We start from the raw sequence: 14,810 nt of genomic DNA, 5'->3' as shown, positions 1-14,810 counted from the left end.
GTAACGTGTTCTGTCCCTGTTACTTACTATTACCCCATACAGCAATGGTCATGTAACTACAGGTAGCTGGTAGGATAGTAACGTGTTCTGTCCCTGTTACTTACTATTACCCCATACAGCAATGGTCATGTAACTACAGGTAGCTGGTAGGATAGTAACGTGTTCTGTCCCTGTTACTTTCTATTACCCCATACAGCAATGGTCATGTAACTACAGGTAGCTGGTAGGATAGTAACGTGTTCTGTCCCTGTTACTTACTATTACCCCATACAGCAATGGTCATGTAACTACAGGTAGCTGGTAGGATAGTAACGTGTTCTGTCCCTGTTACTTACTATTACCTCACACAGCAATGGTCATGTAACTACAGGTAGCTGGTAGGATAGCAGCGTGTTCTGTCCCTGTTACTTACTATTACCTCACACAGCAATGGTCATGTAACTACAGGTAGCTGGGAGGATAGTAACGTGTTCTGTCCCTGTTACTTACTATTACCCCATACAGCAATGGTCATGTAACTACAGGTAGCTGGTAGGATAGTAACGTGTTCTGTCCCTGTTACTTACTATTACCCCATACAGCAATGGTCATGTAACTACAGGTAGCTGGTAGGATAGTAACGTGTTCTGTCCCTGTTACTTACTATTACCCCATACAGCAATGGTCATGTAACTACAGGTAGCTGGTAGGATAGTAACGTGTTCTGTCCCTGTTACTTACTATTACCCCATACAGCAATGGTCATGTAACTACAGGTAGCTGGTAGGATAGTAACGTGTTCTGTCCCTGTTACTTACTATTACCTCACACAGCAATGGTCATGTAACTACAGGTAGCTGGTAGGATAGCAGCGTGTTCTGTCCCTGTTACTTACTATTACCTCACACAGCAATGGTCATGTAACTACAGGTAGCTGGTAGGATAGTAACGTGTTCTGTCCCTGTTACTTACTATTACCTCACACAGCAATGGTCATGTAACTACAGGTAGCTGGTAGGATAGCAGCATGTTCTGTCCCTGTTACTTACTATTACCTCACACAGCAATGGTCATGTAACTACAGGTAGCTGGTATGATAGCAGCGTGTTCCGCCCCTGTTACTTACTATTACCCCATACAGCAATGGTCATGTAACTACAGGTAGCTGGCAGGATAGCAGCGTGTTCTGTCCCTGTTACTTACTATTACCTCATACAGCAATGGTCATGTAACTACAGGTAGCTGGTAGGATAGCAGCGTGTTCTGTCCCTGTTACTTACTATTACCTCATACAGCAATGGTCATGTAACTACAGGTAGCTGGTATGATGGCAGCGTGTTCTGTCCCTGTTACTTACTATTACCCCATACAGCAATGGTGATGTAACTACAGGTAGCTGGTAGGATAGCAGCGTGTTCTGTCCCTGTTACTTACTATTACCTCATACAGCAATGGTCATGTAACTACAGGTAGCTGGTAGGATAGCAGCGTGTTCTGTCCCTGTTACTATTACCCCATACAGCAATGGTCATGTAACTACAGGTAGCTGGTAGGATAGCAGCGTGTTCTGTCCCTGTTACTTACTATTACCTCATACAGCAATGGTCATGTAACTACAGGTAGCTGGTAGGATAGCAGCGTGTTCTGTCCCTGTTACTTACTATTACCCCATACAGCAATGGTCATGTAACTACAGGTAGCTGGTAGGATAGCAGCGTGTTCTGTCCCTGTTACTTACTATTACCTCATACAGCAATGGTCATGTAACTACAGGTAGCTGGTAGGATAGCAGCGTGTTCTGTCCCTGTTACTTACTATTACCTCATACAGCAATGGTCATGTAACTACAGGTAGCTGGTAGGATAGTAACGTGTTCTGTCCGTGTTACTTACTATTACCTCATACAGCAATGGTCATTTAACTACTGGTAGCTGGTAGGATAGCAGCGTGTTCTGTCCCTGTTACTTACTATTACCTCATACAGCAATGGTCATGTAACTACAGGTAGCTGGTAGGATAGCAGCGTGTTCCGCCCCTGTTACTTACTATTACCTCATACAGCAATGGTCATGTAACTACAGGTAGCTGGTAGGATAGCAGCGTGTTCTGTCCCTGTTACTTACTATTACCTCATACAGCAAGGGTCATGTAACTACAGGTAGCTGGTAGGATAGCAGCGTGTTCTGTCCCTGTTACTTCCTATTACCTCATACAGCAATGGTCATGTAACTACAGGTAGCTGGTAGGATAACAGTGTGTTCTGTCCCTGTTACTTACTATTACCTCATACAGCAATGGTCATGTAACTACAGGTAGCTGGTAGGATAGCAGCGTGTTCTGACCCTGTTACTTACTATTACCTCATACAGCAATGGTGATGTAACTACAGGTAGCTGGTAGGATAGCAGCGTGTTCTGTCCCTGTTACTTACTATTACCCCATACAGCAATGGTCATGTAACTACAGGTAGCTGGTAGGATAGCAGCGTGTTCTGTCCCTGTTACTTACTATTACCTCATACAGCAATGGTCATGTAACTACAGGTAGCTGGTAGGATAGCAGCGTGTTCTGTCCCTGTTACTTACTATTACCTCATACAGCAATGGTCATGTAACTACAGGTAGCTGGTAGGATAGCAGCGTGTTCTGTCCCTGTTACTTACTATTACCCCATACAGCAATGGTCATGTAACTACAGGTAGCTGGTAGGATAACAGCGTGTTCTGTCCCTGTTACTTACTATTACCTCATACAGCAATGGTCATGTAACTACAGGTAGCTGGTAGGATAGCAGCGTGTTCTGACCCTGTTACTTACTATTACCTCATACAGCAATGGTGATGTAACTACAGGTAGCTGGTAGGATAGCAGCGTGTTCTGTCCCTGTTACTTACTATTACCCCATACAGCAATGGTCATGTAACTACAGGTAGCTGGTAGGATAGCAGCGTGTTCTGTCCCTGTTACTTACTATTACCTCATACAGCAATGGTCATGTAACTACAGGTAGCTGGTATGATGGCAGCGTGTTCTGTCCCTGTTACTTACTATTACCCCATACAGCAATGGTCATGTAACTACAGGTAGCTGGTAGGATAGCAGCGTGTTCTGTCCCTGTTACTTACTATTACCTCATACAGCAAGGGTCATGTAACTACAGGTAGCTGGTAGGATAGCAGCATGTTCTGTCCCTGTTACTTACTATTACCCCATACAGCAATGGTCATGTAACTACAGGTAGCTGGTAGGATAGTAACGTGTTCTGTCCCTGTTACTTACTATTACCCCATACAGCAATGGTCATGTAACTACAGGTAGCTGGTAGGATAGTAACGTGTTCTGTCCCTGTTACTTACTATTACCCCATACAGCAATGGTCATGTAACTACAGGTAGCTGGTAGGATAGTAACGTGTTCTGTCCCTGTTACTTACTATTACCTCACACAGCAATGGTCATGTAACTACAGGTAGCTGGTAGGATAGCAGCGTGTTCTGTCCCTGTTACTTACTATTACCTCACACAGCAATGGTCATGTAACTACAGGTAGCTGGTAGGATAGCAACGTGTTCTGTCCATGTTACTTACTATTACCCCATACAGCAATGGTCATGTAACTACAGGTAGCTGGTAGGATAGTAACGTGTTCTGTCCCTGTTACTTACTATTACCCCATACAGCAATGGTCATGTAACTACAGGTAGCTGGTAGGATAGTAACGTGTTCTGTCCCTGTTACTTACTATTACCCCATACAGCAATGGTCATGTAACTGCAGGTAGCTGGTAGGATAGTAACGTGTTCTGTCCCTGTTACTTACTATTACCCCATACAGCAATGGTCATGTAACTACAGGTAGCTGGTAGGATAGTAACGTGTTCTGTCCCTGTTACTTACTATTACCTCACACAGCAATGGTCATGTAACTACAGGTAGCTGGTAGGATAGCAGCGTGTTCTGTCCCTGTTACTTACTATTACCTCACACAGCAATGGTCATGTAACTACAGGTAGCTGGTAGGATAGTAACGTGTTCTGTCCCTGTTACTTACTATTACCCCATACAGCAATGGTCATGTAACTACAGGTAGCTGGTAGGATAGTAACGTGTTCTGTCCCTGTTACTTACTATTACCCCATACAGCAATGGTCATGTAACTACAGGTAGCTGGTAGGATAGTAACGTGTTCTGTCCCTGTTACTTACTATTACCCCATACAGCAATGGTCATGTAACTACAGGTAGCTGGTAGGATAGTAACGTGTTCTGTCCCTGTTACTTACTATTACCTCACACAGCAATGGTTATGTAACTACAGGTAGCTGGTAGGATAGCAGCATGTTCTGTCCCTGTTACTTACTATTACCTCACACAGCAATGGTCATGTAACTACAGGTAGCTGGTATGATAGCAGCGTGTTCCGCCCCTGTTACTTACTATTACCCCATACAGCAATGGTTATGTAACTACAGGTAGCTGGCAGGATAGCAGCGTGTTCTGTCCCTGTTACTTACTATTACCTCATACAGCAATGGTCATGTAACTACAGGTAGCTGGTAGGATAGCAGCGTGTTCTGTCCCTGTTACTTACTATTACCTCATACAGCAATGGTCATGTAACTACAGGTAGCTGGTATGATGGCAGCGTGTTCTGTCCCTGTTACTTACTATTACCCCATACAGCAATGGTCATGTAACTACAGGTAGCTGGTAGGATAGCAGCGTGTTCTGTCCCTGTTACTTACTATTACCTCATACAGCAAGGGTCATGTAACTACAGGTAGCTGGTAGGATAGCAGCATGTTCTGTCCCTGTTACTTACTATTACCTCATACAGCAATGGTCATGTAACTACAGGTAGCTGGTAGGATAGCAGCGTGTTCTGTCCCTGTTACTTACTATTACCTCACACAGCAATGGTCATGTAACTACAGGTAGCTGGTATGATGGCAGCGTGTTCTGTCCCTGTTACTTACTATTACCTCACACAGCAATGGTCATGTAACTACAGGTAGCTGGTAGGATAGCAGCGTGTTCTGTCCCTGTTACTTACTATTACCTCACACAGCAATGGTCATGTAACTACAGGTAGCTGGTAGGATAGCAGCGTGTTCTGTCCCTGTTACTTACTATTACCCCATACAGCAATGGTCATGTAACTACAGGTAGCTGGTAGGATAGCAGCATGTTCTGTCCCTGTTACTTACTATTATCTCATACAGCAATGGTCATGTAACTACAGGTAGCTGGTAGGATAGCAGCGTGTTCTGTCCCTGTTACTTACTATTACCCCATACAGCAATGGTCATGTAACTACAGGTAGCTGGTATGATGGCAGCGTGTTCTGTCCCTGTTACTTACTATTACCCCATACAGCAATGGTCATGTAACTACAGGTAGCTGGTGGGATAGCAGCGTGTTCTGTCCCTGTTACTTACTATTACCTCATACAGCAATGGTCATGTAACTACAGGTAGCTGGTAGGATAGCAGCGTGTTCTGTCCCTGTTACTTACTATTACCTCATACAGCAATGGTCATGTAACTACAGGTAGCTGGTAGGATAGCAGCGTGTTCTGTCCCTGTTACTTACTATTACCTCACACAGCAATGGTCATGTAACTACAGGTAGCTGGTAGTATAGCAGCGTGTTCTGTCCGTGTTACTTACTATTACCTCATACAGCAATGGTCATGTAATTCTAGGACAGGAAAGCAGGGCTAATATTGCTGAGAAAGCCGTACTTTACAACGTTGAATAATCTTTGGGACACTGCTTGGCGATACTATTTAGACACAGTACTGTGTTACCCCAATACCCTGCCGATACCTTACTGCCGTTACCCCAATCCTCACCTCTCAGCTTGTAGAGCTCTCCGCTTGCAGCATTCACGGTAAACGTGTGAGAATCTTCATCACTGGGGGAGATCACAGCCCCGGCCAGCTGCACTGTGCCCCTCGGCTTCTGGTTCTTCAACTGCTCGTTCACAAAATACTCCAGCAGCCCGGCTTCATTATTCAAGACAAAGAACCTGGTAACAGGGAGGTAAAAGTTGCAGGTGAGACACAGGGAACTACAGATACAGGGGCTCAGTGTGTCTCCAGGCTCGTGTCATCAGGACGGCACTATAGCACCCCTGGTGGCAGCTTCCACACATAACCATGTAACTAGAAGGTGAATATGGACATCAGGAGGGATCTAACAGCAGCCGGCTGGGTCCTCATACACAGTAATGATCCCACAATGATGCTCCTCCTACTGCGCTGGATTCTGACCAACATAAATATTCACAATAGGATGACTCCAGACTGATTACTAATTACAGGGATTTATACTTCTCAGTATCAAACAGAACTATTAAAAGTGACCACTAAGAGGATGAAATTACAGAACACACAATAGAATATAACAGTCAGCTGTACCTCCAAAGGGCGCAAAAAAGGCCGACAACCTACGGCGCAACTACATACCGGAACTGCCATCCCGTCACCAGGTTAGTGTACTTGGACAGGTAGCCACAGATGCTCTCCATGTGGTCGCTGTTGGAGAGAAGAGAGGTGGTGAGTTTAGTCAGGGAGACCAAGACAGTGACGGCAAACAGGCGCGGCCCACGTTCATGGCGTCGCGTTTATAGATCGCCCATATTCCGGAAGGTTACCGTGGATGCAAGCATTGTGTAACAATAGACATTTACAATGGGTTATAAAGGAATATACAGAGCGAGTAAGAGTTAGCAGCAAATAAAAACACAGAAGGCACAATAATCTCCGGGATCAAACCAATACAGGGATGCATGTATTATATTGCATGCAGGGTAAATACCGGCTGCTTTTGCATGTAGTGCACAAGTACTGGGCAGCCCTGTATTTACACTAACATTTAGACTTAAGCTATGAAACTCCCCCCAACTACAAATCTCTCTGCACATGGTAAATCTGACCCCCCCCCCCCCCCCCTGGTTTCCCCCAGGTGCACAGTTCACCCAGTTTTGAACTTAGTTTTATTTGCTCCTCTGTAAATTAGGCCCATAGTGTCCAATAATCTTGTTCATTTGGTTTCGATATGTGCAGGGGTCTCCACAAGAGCCTCGCACAGCAGTCATCTCAGGCGGTGACATCTATCCACTCGCAGACTCTCCGACCTGGAGACCGCAGCAAAGAGAAAGCGACGATACACTGTTCAGTGCTACCCTGACACTTCCCGGCAGCTCTGCTAAAAGGTATCACCTACTAAGTCTATTATGGACAGCTGAAGCCCCTCCTTCATGTAAAGGACACCGGGGATGATGATCGGGGGATCTGTACATGCGCCAGACCCCTACAGCGCATGTGCAGTCCGGCAGCAGACTGTCAGTGATCGACGGTCTGCTGCCTTTTCTGGGAGGGCGCAGCGACTATCTTCGTTTCTCAAAATGGAGGCGCGTGGAAGCCGATGGAGGGGGGTATTGGAGAGGCCAGGATGTCCATCGGCTGACGGAAATTTCCTGGCCTCCTTTTCTGCGGCGGTCAGCTTGCACGACCCCTTGGTCACTCAGTTTTCCGTGGGGATTGCAGACAATCCGATGCTGCTACCAAGGACACAGCTTAGATCAATAATGCACGCAGAAGGCGTGATGCAGCTGCTACCATGTTAGCACATCCGTCAGCAGCTGAATCACCCCCACTGTCTTTCGATGGAATCTCATATAGGTCAAAAACAGGAGACTGCAGTCATCAGAGGTACTGACATCACAAAGTCTGCCACGCAAGCCTGCCAAGCTGTCACTCACACTCTGTCTGCCCAGATAGAGAAGTCCCTCCCTCCTTCCTGCCTGCTGCAGAGGAGTGAAAGGTAGCACGGTTGGTGTAATGGTTAGCATTACTGCCTCACAGCACTCAGGTCTGATTCCCACCAACTAACCCTAGAAGACATCTGTGTGCATTTACATGTGATTGGTCGTGTTCCCGCTAGGCTGTTTTAGCAGGACGCCGCATGCCCTGCCCTATTTTAAATTGACAAAATGCGGCCTGCCCTTTCAGAGATGCCCGCTAAAACAGTCTGCCCTGTGCCTTCCCCACCCAGGGGCCGCAGTGTCCGACAGGTGGATAAAGTTACTGTGACCAATCTCCGCGAAGAGAGAGCTTTGAAGAAGCCCAGCACCTCCGTAAGTGCTGAGCACGCCCCCAAGTGTGACGAATTGCGGGTGTGTTGCAAGGACACGCCCCTCCTGGTTAGCCACACCCCCTCTTCGGGAGTACGTGCGCCGTAGACATGCGCAGAGACTCTCTAACCGCACCCTCAGCGCCCTGACTTGCCCGCAGTCTAGCAGGAACAATAGGTAGGGCAGGGACGAATGTGAATGTCCAAATATTATCTGTAAAGCAGAAGAAGAGGGCGCTATATAATAAATAATAAGCATGGGAGACCTATGAAGATTAATATAAATACTCCAAGCATTTCACTTATATTATGTAGCTCAGCTGTACACAGCCTGGAGTTATTCAATGGCCACTGGTCCTAAATCTCATCATTGTGTCTTCCCTGGTTACTTCCCCATGGCTGCACTGGGCTTTATATTATATAAAAACAAGAACTGATTATTATTATTATTATTATTATCCTTTATTTATATGGAGCCACAAGGGTTCCGCAGCGCCTTACACAGTACATAAACAAATGAGCACACAAGAAAACAGTTATTAACAGTAGAAACAATACAGGACAGATACACGATTTATACATTGCTGCATAACACTTAAATAAGCAGCATGGTGTCTGTAACCAAGGGTGGGGTGCTGTTGTAAATTACAGTATAATTAAGTGAAGGAGAAGCACATGAGAGAAGAGGGCCCTGCTCGTGAGAGCTTACATTCTAAGGGGAGGGGGCAGACAGACAGGGGTGACACACATGGGCTGGATACAAGGGTCACAGTAATCTAACATCTATGGAAAGGTGATACCATACAACAAGGAAAGTGGGGGCATGTTTGGGGTCTATTGGAAGATGCAGCCGATTATATGTAGGTACCTTACATACTGTACATGATACTGAACTTAGAGGATGTGGCCCTATTACTGTACAGTCAGCGAGACAGTGTCTGGAGGTCAGTGACCCTGACCCGCTGCTGTGTCCTCTGCCAAGTGCTAATACTGCATCATAACAGCTGATACATAGGACGCTCAGCATCCATGGGGTTAACCTGCCTCACATGACAATGTCACAGGAAGCACACAGCACACGGGCCCTTAAATAAACCAATGCCCCTCAGGAATCATGTGACAAAAGAGGAACGAGGCAGAAACTGGAACGAATCCTATTCAGCATATAATTGTTAAACACAGATATCAGCCTGTGACGCTGCAGTGTCTGGCATGTGTGCCTATAGGACGTGGGCCTGTGTGGTGGCAGTGTGCATATAGGGTGTGGGCCCGTGAGGCGGCAGTGTGCCTATAGGACGTGGGCCCGTGAGGCGGCAGTGTGCCTATAGGACGTGGGCCCGTGAGGCGGCAGTGTGACTATAGGACGTGGGCCCGTGTGGTGGCAGTGTGACTATGGGACGTGGGCCTGTGAGGCGGCAGTGTGCCTATGGGACGTGGGTCTGTGTGGTGGCAGTGTGACTATGGGACGTGGGCCTGTGTGGTGGCAGTGTCCCTATAGGACGTGGGCCTGTGAGGCGGCAGTGTGCCTATGGGACGTGGGCCTGTGAGGCGACAGTGTGCCTAGGGGACGTGGGCCTGAGAGGCGGCAGTGTGCCTATGGGACGTGGGTCTGTGTGGTGGCAGTGTGCCTATGGGACGTGGGCCTGTGTGGTGGCAGTGTGACTATAGGACGTGGGCCTGTGTGGTGGCAGTGTGACTATAGGACGTGGGCCTGTGTGGTGGCAGTGTGCCTATAGGACGTGGGCCTGTGTGGTGGCAGTGTGCCTATAGGACGTGGGCCTGTGAGGCGGCAGTGTGCCTATAGGACGTGGGCCTGTGAGGCGGCAGTGTGCCTATAGGACGTGGGCCTGTGAGGCGGCAGTGTGCCTATAGGACGTGGGCCTGTGAGGCTGCAGTGTGCCTATAGGACGTGGGTCTGTGTGGCGGCAGTGTGCCTATAGGACGTGGGTCTGTGTGGCGGCAGTGTGACTATAGGACGTGGGTCTGTGTGGTGGCAGTGTGACTATAGGACGTGGGTCTGTGTGGTGGCAGTGTGACTATAGGACGTGGGTCTGTGTGGTGGCAGTGTGACTATAGGACGTGGGTCTGTGTGGGGGCAGTGTGCCTATAGGACGTGGGTCTGTGTGGTGGCAGTGTGCCTATAGGATGTGGGCCTGTGAGGCGGCAGTGTAACTATAGGACGTGGGCCTGTGAGGCGGCAGTGTGACTATAGGACGTGGGCCTGTGTGACTATAGGACGTGGGCCTATGTGGTGGCAGTGTGACTATAGGACGTGGGCCTGTGTGACTATAGGACGTGGGCCTATGTGGTGGCAGTGTGACTATAGGACGTGGGTCTGTGTGGTGGCAGTGTGACTATAGGACGTGGGCCTATGTGGTGGCAGTGTGACTATAGGACGTGGGTCTGTGTGGTGGCAGTGTGACTATAGGACGTGGGTCTGTGTGGTGGCAGTGTGACTATAGGACGTGGGTCTGTGTGGGGGCAGTGTGCCTATAGGACGTGGGTCTGTGTGGTGGCAGTGTGCCTATAGGATGTGGGCCTGTGAGGCAGCAGTGTAACTATAGGACGTGGGCCTGTGAGGCGGCAGTGTAACTATAGGACGTGGGCCTGTGTGACTATAGGACGTGGGCCTGTGTGGTGGCAGTGTGACTATAGGACGTGGGCCTGTGTGACTATAGGACGTGGGCCTATGTGGTGGCAGTGTGACTATAGGACGTGGGTCTGTGTGGTGGCAGTGTGACTATAGGACGTGGGCCTGTGTGGTGGCAGTGTGACTATAGGACGTGGGTCTGTGTGGTGGCAGTGTGACTATAGGACGTGGGTCTGTGTGGTGGCAGTGTGACTATAGGACGTGGGTCTGTGTGGTGGCAGTGTGACTATAGGACATGGGCCTGTGTGGTGGCAGTGTGCCTATAGGACGTGGGCCTGTGTGGTGGCAGTGTGCCTATAGGACGTGGGCCTGCGTGGTGGCAGTGTGACTATAGGACGTGGGCCTGTGTGACTATAGGACGTGGGCCTATGTGGTGGCAGTGTGACTATAGGACGTGGGTCTGTGTGGTGGCAGTGTGACTATAGGACGTGGGTCTGTGTGGTGGCAATGTGACTATAGGACGTGGGTCTGTGTGGTGGCAGTGTGACTATAGGACGTGGGTCTGTGTGGTGGCAGTGTGACTATAGGACGTGGGTCTGTGTGGTGGCAGTGTGCCTATAGGACGTGGAGCTGAGGCTGCAGTAACACTAACATTCCTGGGTTCGTTTATCCTGTAAATGACCTCCAGATCCCCAATGGCCACTTGGATTATACTTTACCGTATGCCCCTCCTATAGGTTGGTTGTCATTGTATAAATAAACATTCCCCTAAGTGAAGTGTTATATATATATATAACTCACTCTTTATCAATAAGATAACTGTTATTGCTGGGTGAATGTACAGACAGCTTCATATCTACAGCATCCTCAGATATTACCTTCCCATGATAAACCATACATTTCCTTTGTCAGTACTACAGTAACCTTGTCATAGCCTCCGTTTATATAATGCGTTAAATATTAACTATGACTGGTCTAATGTAGAAAACACAGATTCCTTCCAGAGAACACAGCCAGCTCCAGACCTCAATCCACCACCACAATATGAGGGGACAGGACATATCCTCAGCAGGGAATGTTATCCAGGTTCAATAGCAAGTACTGTGAATTGATCACTACACAACACTCACATGATTAGATATCTGGAAAACGAGTGTAGTAGGTAATACCGGCCGGCAGTTCAAATCCCGACAGCGGAAGCCCGGCAGCGGTTAAGATCCCGATCACTAATAAGGCAAGTATAACTAACCCTATTTTCCCCCCTAACCCTCCCTTACGGGTGCCTAACCCTAACCTCCCCCCCAAGTGCCTAACCTGAACCAACCTCTAAGTGCCTAAACCTAACCCCCCCCGTCCCTGCAGCCTAACCCTAACCTCCCCCCCAAGTGCCTAACCTGAACCAACCTCTAAGTGCCTAAACCTAACCCCCCCGTCCCTGCAGCCTAAACCTAAGTCTCCCGGGGGGGTGCCTAACCCTAACCTCCCCCCGGGGGTGCCTAAACCTAATCCCCCCTTCCCCTAGCCTAAACCTAACCCTCCCGGGGGGTGCCTAACCCTAAGTTCCCCCGGGAGCCCTAAAACATAACCCTCCCCCCGCAGCTTTCCGCGCTCGGCTTACGTTCGTTCGGTATGCCGGGCTCCCGGCGTAGGTCTAATGACAGGCGTCGGGTTTTCGACACCTGTCATTGGTACCTTGCCGGGATTTGACGGTCGGGAAGCCGGCGGTCAGCATTTAGACAGTCTGCTTCCTGACTACATCCCCTGGAAAACATGTCCTGCTGCAGGAACTACAGTACAGGTGTGAGATCCAAAATCGGCCACAGTAGGTCTATGTGCATCTTGATATTGGTTGTCCGAGGTCTTCCAAGACATGAATCAATGCCACAGAGGAGCTAACAATTTAATTTCAGGCACATAAAACACACTTCTGTGGTGTGTGCGCGATGCTTTATATACAACATTTTTCTTATTTGATGAGCTCCAGTCGGTTTACAGATCAGCGTGGTACCGTAGTTACACCTGAAGCTCAGTTATTTTGTGTAAACTGTAGAGGTGAAAAAACCACGAGGAATTCAGGAGCCAAATCTAGAGGGCAGGGCGGGCGAGGGCAGGGCAGGCGAGCGAGCGCTCACTGACAGGAAGGGAGTCAGGAAAGGACTGGAGGTACCAGCAGTAATTATCTAGGTGCTTTGGCCCCCAGGTATTGTCCGTACGGGAGTGTTACCTCCATTTACTTAAATAAAATCTCAATTAAAAAATAGAACATATAAAAAAAGGATAACGCTGGAAAATGGACATAAAATGGCCCCTACACAACATGGCTGCCCCATGGTGTCATTATATTGGACAGAGATGTAAATAATGGGCCTCTGCATTATAAACGTCAATTATATGTGCTGGGATATTCTATGTGACGTATCTCATCCCATTCCCAAGACATAAAAGTAACAACTTACTGGGTGCATGTCAGACGCTCTTACCTGTACTGCCAGGCCTTGCTGCTCACTCCCCTGGAGACAACACGATGGTTAGGGGGGCTGTGGGCAGGATCCAGTTTGCCATCACTGTCACAGACCCTCACGGCTGGGGGGTCAGCCTGCATTCTGGGGGAGGGGAGTCAGCAGGGATCTGTGTTGTAGTGGTCTCTCCTCTCTCACTGCAGTCTAGCAGGATGTCTCTACTATGTGACACAAGAGCTGACTCTCTATATTAATTTATGGGACACAGGGATCTCTCTCCACAATGTGATACAAGAGCTGACTCTCTATATTCTGGAGCAATGTGTGGCATACAGGGATGCCCTTCCCACCTGTTGACACCAGAGCTGACTATTCTCTACGGCGCAATCTATGTGACAAGGGACTGTGTGACACAAGAGCTGACTCTCTATTCCTTCTGAAGCAATGTATGGGGCACTAGGATCTCTCTCCACTGTGTGACACAAGAGCTGACTCTCTATTCCCTCTGAAGCAATGTATGGGGCACTAGGATCTCTCTCCACTGTGTGACACAAGAGCTGACTCTCTATTCCCTCTGAAGCAATGTATGGGGCACTAGGATCTCTCTCCACTGTGTGACACAAGAGCTGACTCTCTATTCCCTCTGAAGCAATGTATGGGGCACTAGGATCTCTCTCCACTGTGTGACACAAGAGCTGACTCTCTATTCCTTCTGAAGCAATGTATGGGGCACTAGGATCTCTCTCCACTGTGTGACACAAGAGCTGACTCTCTATTCCTTCTGAAGCAATGTATGGGGCACTAGGATCTCTCTCCACTGTGTGACACAAGAGCTGACTCTCTATTCCCTCTGAAGCAATGTATGGGGCACTAGGATCTCTCTCCACTGTGTGACACAAGAGCTGACTCTCTATTCCCTCTGAAGCAATGTATGGGGCACTAGGATCTCTCTCCACTGTGTGACACAAGAGCTGACTCTCTATTCCTTCTGAAGCAATGTATGGGGCACTAGGATCTCTCTCCACTGTGTGACACAAGAGCTGACTCTCTATTCTCGGTGGAGGCATGTATGGAATACAGGGATGTCGCTCCCAACGTGGCCACAAGAGCTGACACTCTATTCCCTATGGAGCAATGTATGGGGACACAGGGATCCCTCTCTCCACTGTGTGGCACAAGAGCTTACACTCTATTTTCTCCCAGTAAGATCAGCACGTAGAGGGCAGAGCTGTACTATAGGTGTGAGTATATAATGTGTATGGGGCGGGGGTCTCGGTACCATCTCAGCCAGTCTCGGTGTCACCGCTCCCGTTCATGTCGCCTCCGGAGGCTAGACGCCGGGCAGGGACTGGAGAACAGCCTTCCGTCACTTCCGGGGTACGTACTGACGTCATTGCGCAGAGCACAGCTCAGCGCCATGTTGGTCACTGGCAGCACTGCCAGAGAGTGGGTGGAGGATCATGTGATCTCCCCAAAGATTATTCCAGGCCTATACATAGTTATTATTAATCTGTACATCAAATACATATGATAAATACATAATATATATCCATACTACAGCTGTTATTATTAGCCTATGCATATCCTGTATATTACCATTGAGTTGGACAGGTGAGCGGCTCTGTAAGTGGGCAGGGGAGTGTGCAAA

The 14,810-nt window shown here is 48.4% G+C and overlaps 1 protein-coding gene across 1 annotated transcript in view; it reads right to left on the bottom strand.

Moving 5' to 3' along the window:
- OSBPL11 (oxysterol binding protein like 11) overlaps nucleotides 1-14,538 on the bottom strand; it is a 60,279-nt gene extending 45,741 nt beyond the window's left edge. Inside the window, exons 1-3 of the mRNA XM_088457751.1 lie at nucleotides 13,184-14,538; nucleotides 6,445-6,513; nucleotides 5,830-6,005 (exon numbers count right to left, since the gene is read on the bottom strand). Of these exons, the coding sequence (XP_088313877.1) occupies nucleotides 5,830-6,005; nucleotides 6,445-6,513; nucleotides 13,184-13,305 (367 nt within the window). The 5' untranslated portion in view covers nucleotides 13,306-14,538. The remainder of the gene's footprint in view (nucleotides 1-5,829; nucleotides 6,006-6,444; nucleotides 6,514-13,183) is intronic.
- Nucleotides 14,539-14,810: the final 272 nt, after the last annotated feature.

This window comes from Taudactylus pleione, unplaced genomic scaffold (genome assembly GCF_031769625.1).
Source record: "Taudactylus pleione unplaced genomic scaffold, aTauple2 ptg000781l, whole genome shotgun sequence".
Classification (NCBI taxonomy): Eukaryota; Metazoa; Chordata; class Amphibia; order Anura; family Myobatrachidae; genus Taudactylus; species Taudactylus pleione.
The sequence above is the reverse complement of the archived record's forward strand: the minus strand, read 5'-3'. Positions and strand labels throughout refer to the sequence as shown.